Source organism: Agelaius tricolor, unplaced genomic scaffold (genome assembly GCF_023055355.1).
Source record: "Agelaius tricolor isolate 1412-34295 unplaced genomic scaffold, bAgeTri1.0.p SCAF_11, whole genome shotgun sequence".
Lineage (NCBI taxonomy): Eukaryota > Metazoa > Chordata > Aves > Passeriformes > Icteridae > Agelaius > Agelaius tricolor.
Window position 1 is genome coordinate 28,465,877 of NW_027269271.1, and position 16,057 is coordinate 28,481,933.

At 41.9% G+C, this 16,057-nt stretch overlaps 1 protein-coding gene and 1 long non-coding RNA gene across 3 annotated transcripts; one reads left to right on the forward strand and one right to left on the reverse strand.

The window, feature by feature from the left end:
• Positions 1-558: 558 nt before the first annotated feature.
• On the reverse strand, positions 559-14,084 carry TM2D1 (TM2 domain containing 1). Of its 2 annotated transcripts, none has more exons than XM_071436886.1 (6): positions 13,770-14,084; positions 12,441-12,510; positions 9,885-9,993; positions 5,524-5,615; positions 2,674-2,747; positions 559-1,471 (listed from the first exon to the last, which is right to left on the reverse strand). In XM_071436886.1, the coding sequence occupies exons 1-6, from the start codon at positions 13,890-13,892 to the stop codon at positions 1,361-1,363; spliced, it is 579 nt and encodes a 192-aa protein (XP_071292987.1). In that variant the 5' UTR covers positions 13,893-14,084; the 3' UTR covers positions 559-1,360. The 2 variants fall into 2 exon arrangements, with proteins under 2 accessions (XP_071292987.1, XP_071292986.1); XM_071436885.1 differs by having other exon boundaries at positions 12,441-12,514; positions 13,774-14,074.
• LOC139594568 (uncharacterized) lies at positions 13,890-15,794 on the forward strand. The gene is made up of 2 exons (XR_011680672.1): positions 13,890-14,016; positions 14,830-15,794. It is a non-coding gene; the product is annotated as an uncharacterized lncRNA (long non-coding RNA).
• Positions 15,795-16,057: the final 263 nt, after the last annotated feature.

Genomic DNA, 16,057 nt, shown 5'->3' on the forward strand with positions numbered 1-16,057 from the left:
CTCATTACGTGACATGTCAGGTTATGCTGATTTGGGTTAAAAACAGGATTTCTTTACAAAGCTCTCTGTGCACTGGGCTTAATGTGGGTTAAAAAGAGCCTAAACCCCACAAATTGTGCTTTCATAAATCCACTTAGGAATCTCATTCTTGGGAATTCCCTTAAAAATATGGTTAGTGTGGATATATTAATGACAGGCTGAAAGTTTCACCTGACAAACAAACAAAAAAAAAAAAGCCCAAACTTTTGTAAAAAAAAAAAATTACACTGAAGTTCCTATGGCGTGGGTTTCTCCCTCAGTCAGTGCTAGTTTTCATTAGAAGGTGAAGAGGATGCTTAAAATTGGTCAAACAGCATGAAGATTTTGTTGACATGTTTTCTGTCTGTGTGTAAATACTTTTCCTGAAAGGAACATCCAGTGAAATCCTGGTTGTCCAAAAGTCTTTGGTCAAACTGCTTCAGAAGATACTGAATTTATTGCACTGAAACACAACTGACCCAAAATAAGAACCTTTTAAGGGCTTTAGTAGTATGAAGAATTCACTCTTTGGACACTGTGTAGCTGTAAAACACACACACCAATTTATTTTCAGGAGAAAAAAAAGGTATTTATTTCACTATGGATGGTTGCAAGAGAGGAAAGAAAAAAAAATCAAAATAAGCAGTACAATTATTTGTTTTTCTAACCTCAGGGCACCCCAACATTCACCCTTCTTCTTTTGTGATATGTCATCTACAGTTCTGTTTTTTACACATCCATATTTCTACTGTTGATCAGAACTTGACCAAATTTTGCAACTTGACTAAAATTTAAAGAAATAATTCTTTTAATTAACACAATTTCACAGGCTACACCAGCCTAAGATTTAGGGCTCTTTGGGTTTTAACTGGATGGGAAAAAAAAAAGGCAGTTTGTGTGGTTGGGGATATTCAAGTTAATTTCCAAACTGCCACATGGACAGACCCCCAGGTGTATCCATGCTAAAACTCTTATAAATTTCAATGGAATAAATATCTGTATATTTATTATGAACAACTCTCTCTGCAGCTCTCTGTAACACTCTAAATGACACAGACACAACATCAGTGCAAATTGCAACAGTCTGCACGTTTCACAGATGATGTAACTCAGCAACAAAACCCTCTGCTCCCAGAAACAGAGCAGCCCCAAGGTTCCACCTTTGAGGCAAACCTGTCCACGTGAGGAACTTCCACATTTTATCATCTTTGTTCACCGTGCATTTTAATATTCCGGTTCTGACGAGGGGTGATCAGTAAATCCTCAGCAATTCCAGTGGATCCAGCTGTAAAATCCAGCTGCACCTGTGGATTTGTGCCACTCCCTGCCAGAGTCAGGGATATTAGGGGTAGGTCTGCATTTTCCTGAAGGTTGCATTGGTGATGCTGAGCCGGGTCAGCCTGGCCCCGTAATAATCGATGATGTAGCTGGAGCCGTCGGAAGGGCCAACGATCTGCAACAGAAAAAAGGAACCAAGACTTTTCAATATGAAGTGAAATATATACTTTGTGCTAATGTCTCAATTACTGCTAATTTTCCCATCATAAAATTAGTCATGCTTAATTAGTCAAACAGAAACTAGATTTATTTTGAAGTTATGCTGCAGTTTAACTGTTTTAGCCAGCGCTGTCTCAGAAGGAACATTTCCCCTGGGCTTCTAATCAACCAAATTACACAGCCAGGCACTGGGACTCGGCTAATCCGACCAGGATTTGAGGCACAAAACCAGCCTAACAAATGAGTGGGCTCCAAACCACTTTTCCTGAACAAAGGAGGGTCGGCAGCAGAGAATTAGGCTGATGACAAGTGTCTTTGAAATACTGAACAGGTAAGGAATGAGGAGGAGGAGGAAAGATCATGGAGTTTTTGTTCTGGAAGTGCTAAATTGATGTGGAGTCACCAGGGAGATCAACAAGGAGAGATGAAAGATACTCTCAACTGGATCTGTTAAGTGCTCTGGAGCAGGATCACTGAGAGAGCAGAGAAAGGAGTTTGAGAATGCACACAAAAGACAGATCCAAAGTGCACACTTTTAAAATATTTTCCTACAAACCCACAGAAACAACTCCCATACCCACAACGGATTTTGAGTTCATCACAGCCGATTTGCAATTCATGCTAAATGGCTGCGCTGCTGAATAAAACAATTTGGCAATTTCATGATGTCACAAGATGTCACCCCAGCTGGGGATTTAACCCTCGTGAATCCCTCAGTCACAGCTCTCTGCTGATGAGGGACTTGAATTTGCAGGAGAGGTGGGAAATGGAAGTGGCAACGTCTCCTTTCATCAGCATAAAGCACAGGCAAACACAGAACCCGAGGGTTCTGGGAGCAGCAGGACACCCCATGCTGAGCCCCACACTCTGCCTCACACAAAGAGCTTCTGACCACCTGGATTTATGGTGCTATGGCTTCCAAGCTATTCATTGTCACTATTTATAGATGGCTAATCTAAGTTTTAATTCCAACAGTAAATATATTGATATTTTGTGTCTATATTCTACAACACCAATCTACAAGCAGAGCCAAAATAAATGCCTTGATTTTTCAATATCCAGTGGTTCTTAAGGCCAAAATGCTAACAAAATGTTAGTAATCAAATCAAAGCTTTAAAAAACACAGATTTGTATCTTGTTTTGAAAGCCCTGACTTACCTGCATTGAAATAAGTATGAAATCAATTAGGCTCCCAATTCCACAAAACCCTACAGTGCAGAACTTTAACAAACCTAAAAAAGAAAAGTAAAATTTAATGTACCTTTAGGCAATCCCTGGGATTTCATCACTGGTGGCAATCACATCCAAACTCTCCCCTCACCCCACAAAATGTGTGTATTTATATATCTATATATATGCATCTATCTAGAAGCAGACCTAAAGTTAAACTTCTTTAATTATTAGGGGAAAAAAACCAAACCACATATTCCTATTTCTACATCCTGAACACACTTTAAAGATTTTAAATATTAACATTTTTTTTTAACATCTAAATATTCTTAAACAAGGAAAGGCAAAAGCTGATAATCAGGTTACTGAAATATTCCTTTCACTGAGGCACAGACAGAAAAATCCCAATTTGAGCTGAAAAATTTACTTCTGAATAGAAAGAGACTTTCTACCACCTCATAGGTTGCAGCACATACTGATTTGATTTTCAGAACATACAACTTTAGAAAACAATCCTTTGCATAATTTTTACATTTTTGCTGAAATATGAATTTCTTTTGAATATATATTAAAATATATAAACACTTCTTTTTAACTTGTATTCAAAAACGTTCAGTTTTATACAAATAAATGAAAGATTAATAGAAAATATGTGGGAATAGCAACTGACAGCTGAATGTTTTATTGGAAGTTGTCCTGCAAGGCAGACTTCATTTGGAAAATGCCTTCAGAAAAAAAGAGGCTGGCTTAAATTTATTTTTTTTTTTTTAATATTGATAGTTTCTTGTACAATGAATGTAATCCAGAGAGAACTATAGATATGAGAATAAATATGTATATATGTATATGGGTATATATGTATATAGGTATATATGTCTATATATATATGTATATAGGTATATATGTATATGTGTATATAGGTGTATATATATATGTATATAGGTATATATTTATGTATGTATATGTGATCCAGAGGGAACTACATATTTATGAGTATTATTCCAAGGGAATCTCTTGGTTAATCCTCTCTCTCCAGAGCACCAATGTGTCTCTAAAGCACCTCCTCTCCCCAGGGCTGTTTATGGGGCTGCACAGGGGCAGAGGAGGGGAGGAACTGCATCCCTGCAGGAAGAGCATCCCACTGCCTGGATTTGTCTCCCATGGAAGAGAATTCCATGAGCACCCTCCCCTGTGAGGCCCTGGTGCCCAGAGAAGCTGTGGCTGGATCCCTGCAAGTGTCCAGGCTGGATGGAGCTCTGCACAAGCTGATCCAGTGAAGGTGTCCCTGTCACTGGAACCTTTACTTAAGGGAATGGATGGAGGAACTGTGTCTGAACCTGGCATTTATTTGTGGAGTGCAGGGTAAAGTTGGCTTTTTTTCCTTCCTCCTCACTTCCCTCCCTACAAGCAGATCACACTGAGAAAATAAACTGCTCTAAAGCACAGAGGGAAAAAAATAGTGTTGTTCTACAGTAATAACTCCTGGTTTGGTTCACAGTGTGTGGGAGAGGAAGAGGTTGCCTTCCTGATTTCTTTATACTCAATAGCTTGTTAGTATTTGTGTGCTCTTTAAACAAAGAGAAGGGGAAAAAATAAACCAAAGAGCATTTACAGTCTTCGTTACACTTGCAAAAAAGATTTCAGTGCCATTAACCTTTCTTAACCATTTTTTGCCAAGGCACAGATGACCTAAGAAATCCCTAATCAGCCACTGTAAAGGAATTCAATGAGTTGATTTTTATTCTTTTCTACTCTTATCTATTTGCTTTTCAAAAGATTGAAAATCTGGCTTTGGAAGAGTTTAATTTTAAATATTAGCTCTGGCTACTGACTACAGTATTATCCAGTAGGGTTAAAGCATTAGCCATAAAGAACTTCTACAAAAGAATTAAGGATTTATGAATCTATATTACCACAATACATTAAGAATAATTACTGCAAATTATTATTCCAAATCCAGTAGTACAAATAAATAAAGCACCTTATTGCCTGCTTTCAAAAATGTATCTTTTTGTGACACAGATGGACAAAGTAAATGCTAATTATAGAATCCCAGGGATAAAAGACATGGATGTTAATCAAGATTATAGAAAAGGACAGATGATGTCATTTAAAAGAGTTGGCATTTAATGGGCAGAAACTCAAAATTTCTGGCTGAAGGGACAGCAACACATACAGCCTTTTCCACATCATTGCTCCATCCTATCTATACTTAAATTCACTCCCTTTGTCCAGCCCAGAAACAAGGCCAGTGAGGGCAGTCCTGTCACAATAAGGTATTTCCATTACTTAAAAGTCAGTGGCACCATCATCCTGGGAATGAGGTCCTAAAAACCAGAGAGAGGTTTTATTAGAAGTCCAGCTTCTGCAGAATTGTTATTAATACCATGAGTTATCTTGAAGGTGTGCATTTGCCAGAATAAATTCCACCTCCCAAAACACCAGGTTTGCTGTAAAATCTGTCCATTCTTTTCCTGGTGAAGTCAAGTCTCATTTAAGGCTGGCACGTGAGGCAAAGCCACTTCTGCTCCAGTGCCTCACAAAAAATGCTGTGATAAAACATCAATGCAAAGCAAAACTTTGAGTAGCAATAACCACATTTGCTTATTAGGATTTTATCTGCTGGACGCTGCATCTCCATTTGTCAGCACTCCAAGAGAAGAGCAAGCTGAGGATAATGCAGCACTTTGTCTCGCCTGACCATGAAGTAAGGATTCTAGTTTTAAATATTAAAACTGTGACTGTCAGCCTTCATTACTCAAAATAAGAGTATACACATACAAGTCAGTCATAAGAATAAGATTTACCTCAAAAAAAAAAATTAAGGAATAAACTTACCTAATGCAGGATATCCTAGATAAAATCTATCTGCTCCCAACCATCCAAGAAATAAGGACAGAGCCACTGCCACTTTGTAGGAGTATCCATTTCTGCCAAAAGAAACAAGCAATGTAGATAATGACTGCAAAATATATCCACTCATACTTTTGACTGTTAAAGTAGTGACTCATTTTCCTGCTGCTCTGGTTTTAAATAAAAACAACAGACTTGTTATTTATCTTCAATTAACGGCCACGGAATTGATAATGTTAAGCTTTCAAACTGGGAAGGCATCCTCCATAAAGGAACCTCAGCTGCTGCAACTCAACTGTACTCTTACAGAATACAGATTATTCTGAAACTAAATGATGATTTCTTGTCAAGACATAATTCAGTTGCTGATCCATCCCCAGCTCCACAGAGCAGCTCCTAACAGTTCAGCCCTACTGAGACAAGCCCAGGAAGGCAGGAGGTGTGTGAATACTGTCTGCAGGCATTAGTCTCACATGCAGCCAAATGGAGAGGAACAGGACAGGCAGGTGAGATGTCAGCAGAGACAGTAATTGCCATGAGATCTGAAGGAGAAATGAACCATGGCCACCGGCTGAAGAAGCTGCAGGAAGGATTCAACAAAAAGAGTAAGTCTTGGATTCACTCATTACACTGTAAATGGCACAAAGTCACAATGAAAAGAACTGTTGACAGCACAGAGATGCACGGGGGTAAAGAGGCACTCTCAAGTTAAGCTTCCCATGGTTAGTCATACAAAATAGACAGAGAGAACAGACTTTTTCAGACTTATCCTAATTGGAACCATTCTTGCCAACAGCTGGAGCGATGCAGCCACCAAACCACCTGTAAGTGCAGTCCCTGCTGGAGAACCTTGCACTAATAAGGGAGCTAAAAACATATTGCTCTCAATGCTGGAACTGCTGCCTCGGCCAACAGCGAGCTCCTGAACAGCAAACCCAAATGTAATTAGAACTGAAAAATATTCAGTAATTCACTGTTTTGATACGTGCACCACTACGTGCCAGCAATTATTTAATAGGCCCAAATTAAACTCTTGTTTGACAGTTGAATAAAACAGTCTCAAAAAGACAGTAGCTGACAAAAGTCCAAGCACTTTTATTAAGCATTTTCAATGCCAAGTAGAGACCTACCTTTTTTGCTTATTATCTAAATTTGCTGACTTTAAAACCTAATGGCAACATTAAGTGATTAAACCGTGACTTTTACCTCAGTATTTGTTACTTGGTGTTTATTAGCAACACGGAACACACAGGGCATTCCTGGAACCTAATGTAACGTAAATTATCATCTTTAGAACTGTCTTGTTTCCACTGTAAAGAACACTAATGGGTTTATTTAAAACTTGAGGTAAACTGTTGGAAATTGTTTATCAACTACAAAGTGTCAACAGCCCTCCAAGGACACTAAAGCATAAAAAGAGCTGTTACATAAAAAATGGGAACACGTTTTAATTTTGCTCCTGATCACAGCTAGCAATAAACTGAGCCCTTGCCCATGCACCGAGATGCTTCTGAAAGCACAACAGTTTCTGCAATCTCATCAACATCAAACTGACGGGCAGAAGAAATCCAGGATGAAGGGGAAGCATGAGAGCACTGTAACAAACAAGGCTGCATCCACTCTGCTGTTTCCTTTGCCTTACTCCTTCAGACAAAAACATGCACAAAGAGTAAACCAGTGAGTAGGAAAATTACACATCCCGAGCATTTAAAGGAATTTCTACAGTTGGGTAAAAAGATGCAATTTCTTGTCGGTTCCTCTTGATTTTCTCTTGCTCCTCAGCCTCATCCAACCTTTATCTTTTCTGCATGCACTTCTTCCAGCTGCCAAGTTAAAAACCTTTCCTCCCAGCTCTTCCACAGCAGTTGACAAGAGCAGGTGCTGCTGTAGGTTGCTCTTCCAGGGTCTCTTGGCTCTGCTGTCCACACCAAACCCCATGAATTTAACACAGAATCATTCCATGGCCTCTCTCCCTGGAATGGCAACACTTGAACAATGGACATTTTAACTCTGCAGCATCAGGGCCTGCACTTATTAAGTAAAATATATGATAATGCCAATCTGGGGGATTCTAGAATATGGCCAAAAATAAGATCTACCTCCAGAACACCAGATTAAAGCCAAACCTAAGCAATCTTGACTCCTAGTACCTCTTTGTTGGAATAATAACCTTACAAGCTTTTCCTTGAATTATTACTAGGATACCTGAACTTTAACACATTCACTCACACAAACATGGAACATCTCCTGGCCTTGTTCTAAAATAACCGGACCCCAGAACTTAGCCAAAACTAAATTACATTTTTGGTTAAGGGCAGCTTGCTGATTTGTCCTTCACAAAAGATGGGGATAGAGATTCACCTGCTGTCCCTGTGCTGGGATAATCCTGCCATGGGAAGATGCCTTCTCAAACTAATTTTCTGGTTAAATAATGTGCAGTTATTTCTACAGTTACAGTTTTTACCAAAACTCAGTACGATGCTGGAAAATCTCCAAAAACCAATAAAAAAGGCAGGGCAATTGTTGTAATAGTAAGCTGGAGACTCCTGCTTAAAACAATATTTCTAACACTTAGGTAACATTCAAAGTGTCTCATAAAAGGTCTGTCAGTGACTGGACCACTTTTTAAATAAGTGTGCAGATGAAGGATGGTGAAATTAATCTTGCTGCCATTTTTTACTGGTTTTAGGACATTATGAAGGACATCCTTGTGTAACTCTATCTATGTTCACAGCTGTATTTTACTGGAATTTTCAGTCCAAAAAAGGTTCTCTTCTCTTTCTGCCATACCAACAGTTGAGGGACTGGAAAAGTCAGAACGAGTTGTTTTGGCAGTGCAACCATTGATTATTCATTATAGTAACAGTCATGATCAAGTAACAGATATTGTAGGAAGGAAGACATTTCTCTGCCTACAGACCTGGATTTTAATAAATAAATGTAAAGAAAAGCTACCTTGAAAAAGTGTTTCTAGAAAATATACTAAACCAAAAAAATACGTATACAAAAAACCTCCAAACATAGAAATTTCCATCTAATCTAAAGAGGAAGCAATTTCACTAAACTAGTATAGCTCATCTTCTCCTCAGCCCCCATCACAGATGGGACTGAAACACAATTGTTTCTGGACAAAAATGTGACTGACGTCTACTTTGCTGGCATTTAAATCTGATTAGATGTAATAATATGTTTTCTTCAGTTTGCTGAGCTTTGACTGCTGAGAAGACTAAATACAGAGAAAATATTTATGAAACTAAGAGGCAGAGCTGTACTTCTGAGTTAGGCAAATTACTGAGCAGCAAGTAGCACATCAGAGTTATCTGCCCACTAGAGTGATAGGGAGGTATCCAGTATTAATTCCCAAGGATTCCAGTAGGACAAAAGAAAAAAGTTCCAGTGTGAATCCCAGAAAAAGAGGAGACAAATGGTAGTGACAGGTGCTGGCTGATCATTAGCACTGGCCAGTTGGAACATTTATTGGTATCCAGAGCTCTCCATCACTCACAATGTGCTTTACAAAAAGGAGCACCATTCATGTACCAGAAACAAGCACTGTGGATTGGATTAAACACAAAAGTTGTTTCAAAATAGAAACAGTTTCTGTTATAGATTTTGGGGGGAGCTGCGGAGACCCTGAAGCTCCCCTAAAATTCATGCATCACAGAACTTCAGCAGCAGCTACAGGCACACTTTAAACTGGCATGCAGCACTGAGCAGCAGAGCCCTGTCCAGCCCTCCTTTGTCCTCTCTGTTTTATCCTTGAGTCACCCTCATCCCTGTGCTGGCACTGGCACTTGAAGCCACTGTACTGTGACTCAAACTGCGAAACTGATCCAAGGCAGCTCCAACCCAGGGCAGCTCCCTGATGTCCTGGGGTCTGCCAGGGAAGGGGATGGAGGGTGTCCCCAACAGCTCCTTCCAGCAACTGTGCTGATTTTAAACACATGTGAAATGTGGCCTCCGCATTTGGAGCAACATTTTGCCAAGCTGAAGTACAAAGTAAAGCAAAGGTAAAAGAATGAGGTGAAGCAAAGACACAAACATAACTAAACAACAACAAAAAAAAGGACAGACTGATAGATTTCCATATGACCATGCACATTTAGAGTGACCTGCTCTAGTGGAAGGCGCCCCTGGCCATGGCAGGGGGATGGAATGAGATGGGCTTTAAGGTCCCTCCCAACCCAACCCTTGCCATGACCCTGTGTTGCATCCTTGTAGTGTTTATTAGGGGATTAACTACTGGGCAAAATGTGCATGGTTCTGTCTTACTTCTATTTTCCTTCTGCCAACACAGCATACAATTTTGGACAAACTTCAGTTTTTCAGATCCAAAGAGTACTCACACATTGCGACACTCAATGGCCTTGTAAAATCCAACTTCACGTCCCGAAAAGACTTTCTCTATGCCAAGGTGATCTTTGCAAGTAATATTTGGTGCTGGCAGACATTGAACTGAGGACAAAAAATGATTTGATATTAAGCAGTAACTGACACTCAGAGCAGTTTTCTGACTACACACAAGTGAAACAAATTAGGTTCTACTGTGCAAGTCTTGATACAAAGCACAGTTCACACAAAATTACTTGTTTAAAATATTTTTTAAGCCAGTCCTACCACTAACTCGTGGTTTCGTTTTTCTTTGCTACATTTTAAGCAATATATACAAACCTAATTGCTGCCCCAATTCTGTTGTAATTTCCACTCTGGCATCAATATGAGTCAATGAGAAATCTGAAGCTGACTTACAGAGAAGATTTTCATCATGAGAACAGTCAAATATTGGAACCAGTTGCCCAGAGAAGTCATGCCATCACCATCCCTGGAGGTTTTCAAGGTCTGACTGCACAAAGCCCTGAGCAACCTGGTTGGAATTCAGTGCCAACATTGCTTGGAGCAGGAGGCTGGACTATGCAACTTCCTGAAGGGTCTTTCTACCCAAATTATTCCATTTTTCTTGACTCTTAGGGGAACCAAAGTGGGAATCACAGCAGAAAGTCACACCTGCTAAAGTTTGCAGTGTATTACCAGAATATTAGGCACTCTCCAGTGCTGTAGTCTGTTGTTTTAAAGGAAAAAATATCTGTCCTTTACCCACTTTCTATCAGCCTTCAGTACTTGTGAGTCCTGTTGGTTAATTCCAATAAAACTGCAAGCCAGGTTTAACATTCTTTCCAGATTTTCCAGTAATGCACACAGGCAAGAGATGGATTTTTTTAATGCCTATCCATATTGCATATAGCCAAAAAATAAAATAAGATTTGAGTTATGTGTGGACTTAACTGCTTTAAAATCTTACATGGATTTTATACCCCACCCCTGGAAGTGTCCAAAGCCAGGTTAAACAGGGCTTGGAGCAGCCTGGGATAGTGGAAGCTGTCCCTGCCCATGGCAGAGGGTGAAATGAGATGGTCTTTAAAGTCCCTTCCAACCCAAATCATTCCATGATGCTACTGATCAATGTGCCTAATCTAAGGCAATTACAAAAATAAACATTATTTTTTGTAAAGTAAATTAAGCAAAGAAGCTGTTTTCCATTATTAGAATAAACCCAGCACAGTTAAGATATAACTTAAGTGTCACTCCAAAGACTCCAAACCTTCTACTCAATGACGTCACCTTGCTGCTTTGAATTAAACCCCTGTTTGTCTGGGTAAGGGATCACAGAAAGTGATCAGAAATTGCAGTATTTCAAGTATGATCCAGAAATTAATTTTTTATTACTTAGGTAATACTGAAAATAAGCAATTCAAATACTGTGAGGACAATCTAAAAACTGGTGTGTGTGTGTAAAAATGCTACACAAAGCAACAGTGTTAATTAATTCAGCCACTTGTTCTACTCTGAAGCTTATCTCCTGTTCAAAAGTGCAGTGTATTAAATACAATCACATGGTAATTAGTTTAACAACTGATAATCTTGAGTCATGATCAATCTCAAACTGTGCAGTATTTTTTCTGGGCTCTGAGTGCCCATTTATAGTCAGGGACACAATGTTAAAATGATGGAAAGAACTGAAAAAACTTTATTTAAAGGATACATTGTGGACAGTATTTCCATCCAGTGTCTGAAATTATCTTCACTATCCCAGAAGAAAGTCAGTCAGCACTTATAGGAAGCAAAATATGAACACACATGAATTTTGTGGGCTCCCCACCCCTGGCAGTGTCCAAGGCCAGGTTGGACAGGGCTTGGAGCACCCTGGGACAGTGGAAGGTGTCCCTGCATGGCAGGGGTGGCACTGGATGAGGTTTAAGGTCCCTTGCAACCCAAACTATTCTGTAATTCCATGATTTTAAATCAGGGGTGCACATAGAGAATTTGCTGTGCCATCAAACACAGACCATTTATTTCAATGCCTGGGAACATCAAAGTTAAGCACAGGTAGGAAAATAAGTAATCAAGTTATGAATTTTTCTGTTGTGCTCTGAAGTATGTCAGAACTGAACATCAAATAAATGTGCTTTCAAAATAGAGCCTCATGCACCAAAACCTGGTGATGATGGAAGGCACTATGTTGCCTTAAGAAAAAAAAACCTTTAAAATTAGAAGATTTTGAAGGCTGTTCTGTCACATGTCAATTCTTTTAATAATTATATGCAAAATCAGTATGACAGGAATGGTTTGTTTTAATCACAGTGGTGCAGGACAGAGCCTAAAGGGTGTAACATACATTGAAGAGATTTACCAGAAACCTCACTTACAAAAGTACCAATCAGAGACAGAGTATTTATTCCTGTTTAGTAAAGCACCCAATCCACACAAGTGTTTTGGGCTTTCAGACTAATGATATTACTAATCCCATCTTTTATACAGCTCATCAAGTAGATACACAAACGGGTAAATTGAACACTTCCTTGGAAAAAACACAGTTAATCAATATATAAGTTAGAAATCCTTACCATATGCTGTGTGATTTGTGCAATTCATTGGTTCTTGTGTGCTATTGTCTATTTTAGGCTCATCACACATATACGTTCAGGTAATTGAGGAAAACAGTTTTCATATCAAACACTACAACAGGTTTAACAGCAATTTATTCCACCCTCTTTAAACCCCGAGGATTTAAGATGCACCTTGATGTTGGTGCCTACCCATCCCCCAAAAGAGGAGCAGCACATTACCATGCAGCAAATCTGCTAATCCAATTTAATACACCAATATATCGCATAAGCCCCACGTTTAATTAGTGCTGCAGTCAGCACTACCTAAAGGAACTACAATATTTATCAGTCACAGCCTCTGTATTTGGAGGCAACAAGGTAGCACACGCCTCATCTGGTCTTGTTCCCTTATTTCAATACCACAGTGCCTTGAAATTGAGGCATTTGGTTGAGGAAATTTAATATACGGGAACACGCAAAATTCAACGAATGCGTAAAAATGAGCATCTGAAACGCCAGGAATTTGGTGCAGGAACAAACTGAGAAGGAACTGACTTCCAGAGGTCTCAACTCCCACAGCCAAGTAAAGCAGGAGATGAGGCAAGCTTTTCCAAGATTTGCTTTCCTGACACTTTTGATCATCAAAAAATGTCAGCTGCCATCAACCAACATGTTCTGGGGAGGGCAAGAGGTGCCTTGGAGAGCCAGGAGCCTCACACCTCCTGCTCCTCGGAGCTGTGCAGGGCACAGAAACACATTATTTCCTGAAAAAATGGCAAAGTCTCCACGTCTCGCTCCTGCAAATAATAAATAAGGCAGAGTGGTGGCAGAGCGGGCTCTCTCATCCCATAGCAATCTCTTTGAAGGACACCCCAAGCACGCGCTGGGGCACGAACAGTACCACCAGAAATCACAAAATTAATTAGGTTGGAAAAGCCCTCTGAGACCATCGAGTCCAACCTGGGACTGATGCCCTACTTGTCACCCAGATCAGAGCACTGAGTGCCACACTCAGTCGTTCTTTGGACACCTCCACATCCCTGGGCACCCCTTCCAACGCCTAATCACCCTTTTTGTGAATAAATTCCCCCTGATGTCCAACCTGAACAATCCCCTGGCGCAGCTTGAGGCCGTGTCCTCAATTCCCGCACCCTGAGGAGCCCTGTCCCGCTCCTGCCAGCCGAGACCCCCTCGGGGCTCCCACCCTGAGCTCTCCCCGACCCCCCGGTCCTGCCCGGCCCCTCACGGTCCCCACCGCCCCTTCCCCTCCCCACAAGCGCTGCCCCCCCTCACACCGGGCCCACTGCCACAACAACCGCCCCCGATCCGACCCCGGCCCCGCTCAGGATATTGCCCCAGCCGCAGCTCCTCGCACTTGAGCGGCGGCTCCGAGCCCGCTGCTCCCTCCAGGGCTGAGAAGCAGAGGAGAAGCAGGACTAGCGCCTCAGCCGCGCCGCTCCGGGCGGCCATGACGGGACCGCCGCCGCCGTCAGCTGACCCGGGGAGGAGCGGAGCGGCTCCGCCGCGGGGAGAGCTCGCGCTGGCTGCGGGGAGAAACCGAGGGGGATCCCGAGGTGTTCGTGGCTTGCTGAGGGTACGGGTTAGGCTTTTGGGGGGGCTTCAGGGTTTTTTTGGAGTGGTGAGGAGTGACCTCATTAAATATGGCGGACGAGGCCGCGCTGAGGGCAGAGCGCGCCCTCACTCAAGATGGCGCTCGCAGGGCCCGGCGCTGGGACGGGTCGCGCCCCGAGTAAAGATGGCCGCGCCCGGCGGCCGGCACCGGCCCTTCTCTTGCCCGCACTAAAGATGTCGGGTGTGAGGGCCCCGGGATGGAGGGGAGCCGTGAGGAGCCCTGAGGCGGCTCCCACAGCGGGGCTGGGGCCGCTCCGGGTGCTGGCACCGCGGGCAGGACTCGCCCTGAACCGAGCGGTGGGGCTGGGTGAGGTGAACCCTGCCCGCTCTTCCAAACACCCACGGTATAGCACTGGTCCACCCAGCGAAATCGCACCTTTGCGTGTACCCGCTGGTGTCTGGAGTTTACTGGGTACTTGAATAATGTGTTGAAAAAGCCCAGCAGAAGTTAAAGGTGTGACCTTCCAAACCTGCTAAACCCAGACTTTTGCATCCCCTGTCATCCAGGTGGGCCTAGTGTGCTGACACTGTGTCCAGCACACCCATAGCAGTCAGATTAAAGAAATAAATTGAAAATCTTAACCTGTTTTCACACAAAACTGCATTGTTAAAAATGCTCTTTATTTCAAATTTTAAATTAATACCGAATTCCTGGAGCAGGCAAGCCTTTCATCAGCCTTTGCTCTTCACAAAGTATTTTGTGGTGATTACAAACCTTTTCCTATTCTCCCTAACGTGACAGTTATTCATTGTTTTTCTATTGTGCTTATTTCAGGTTTCTTTGGTGTTTGAAGGCATCAGTTTTCCACTTAGGAACTGCTAAGGGATCCTGGAGTGTTTACAGGAGATGGAGAGGTCCTTTGGATTAAACACACCCAGGAAAGGCAACACCACTGTCCCAAGTTTACATCTGCTCAAGAAGTGTTTCCTGAAAAACAAGTAGGGGCCTAAAAACTGGAAAACCGAACCTAAAAAGCTGGAAAAGCAACTCTGAAATAGTACTGAGGAGAAGATCATCACTACCCATCCTTTCTGGAAGTCTTTTGGGTTTTCTGGGCATTATTTTGGTGTGTGGTGACTTGTCTGGTGCCTGTCAGTACCAAAGAAGGTACCAGATATTCCAAGAATGCGCGGAAACGCAGATTTAAAACGTGTGGATGGCTGACAAAGAGCTCAGCCAGCGATGTGAAATATTGCCATCTAACAGCTTTTGGGGAGATTTCGCATCAACTGAATTGGCAGCCTGGAGTTCAGCGGGCAAAGCATGCAAATGAAAATTGATACTTCTCTCAGCGACTGGAAGCGAAAGGGCAGGGCCGGAGCGTGCTCTGGGATGAACTCAGCCCTGGGAGATGGAGACAGAGGTGCACTGATGGGAAAAGTGCCCGGCTCTTCTGTCTGCGGCGCGTCCCTGGCGTGGATAAATACACCGCTCGCTGTTCATCACTGTCAGGAAAATTGTCACTTCTCACGAGCGCCACATTAATTAAAAGTGAGAGTTCGGGCCGGGCAGCTGAGCGCTCGGGATCCTTTGGAAGGGGGATGGAGTGCTGTGTTCTTAGCAAAACACCACTCAGTGAAACCAAACGGGTGCCAGAACAGGGGGAAATCAATCTGAACTCATGAGAAATTGATTTCCAAACCTCTTGTTACCCCATTCAACCAGCGGGGCCGTGTAAGGTCGCCAGACGGGCTCATGAAACTGTGTAGCAGAATAAAAATTGTATTTATCAACTTTGACTATTTTATGTGTGTATATGTATAATTTTAGTAAGTCAGCAGACTAATGTACAGGTTTCAGAAAGCACACACAGTTCACACAATTAATTTCAACTAAAATGGTGCTTGCTCACTATTTTGTGACTAGCAGGAGGAGAATTTTGTTTCTATTGCCATCCTGGACAATAGTTCTGTGTCTTGGAAGCCACAGTGACGTTGTGTATTTTGGGGTGCTGTGGGAGAAGTCTTGCAATCCCTTTACTCCATCTGAGTTTTCCTATGTT

Coding starts and splice junctions, on each gene's coding strand:
- TM2D1 (XM_071436886.1), bottom strand. CDS start 13,892: ATGGCCGCCCGGAGCGGCGCGGCTGAGGCGCTAGTCCTGCTTCTCCTC. Junction 12,511..13,769: donor AGCTGCGGCTGGGGCAATAT/CCTGAGCGGGGC, acceptor ACCTGAACGTAT/ATGTGTGATGAGCCTAAAAT. Junction 9,994..12,440: donor CACAAATCACACAGCATATG/GTAAGGATTTCT, acceptor TTTTGTCCTCAG/TTCAATGTCTGCCAGCACCA.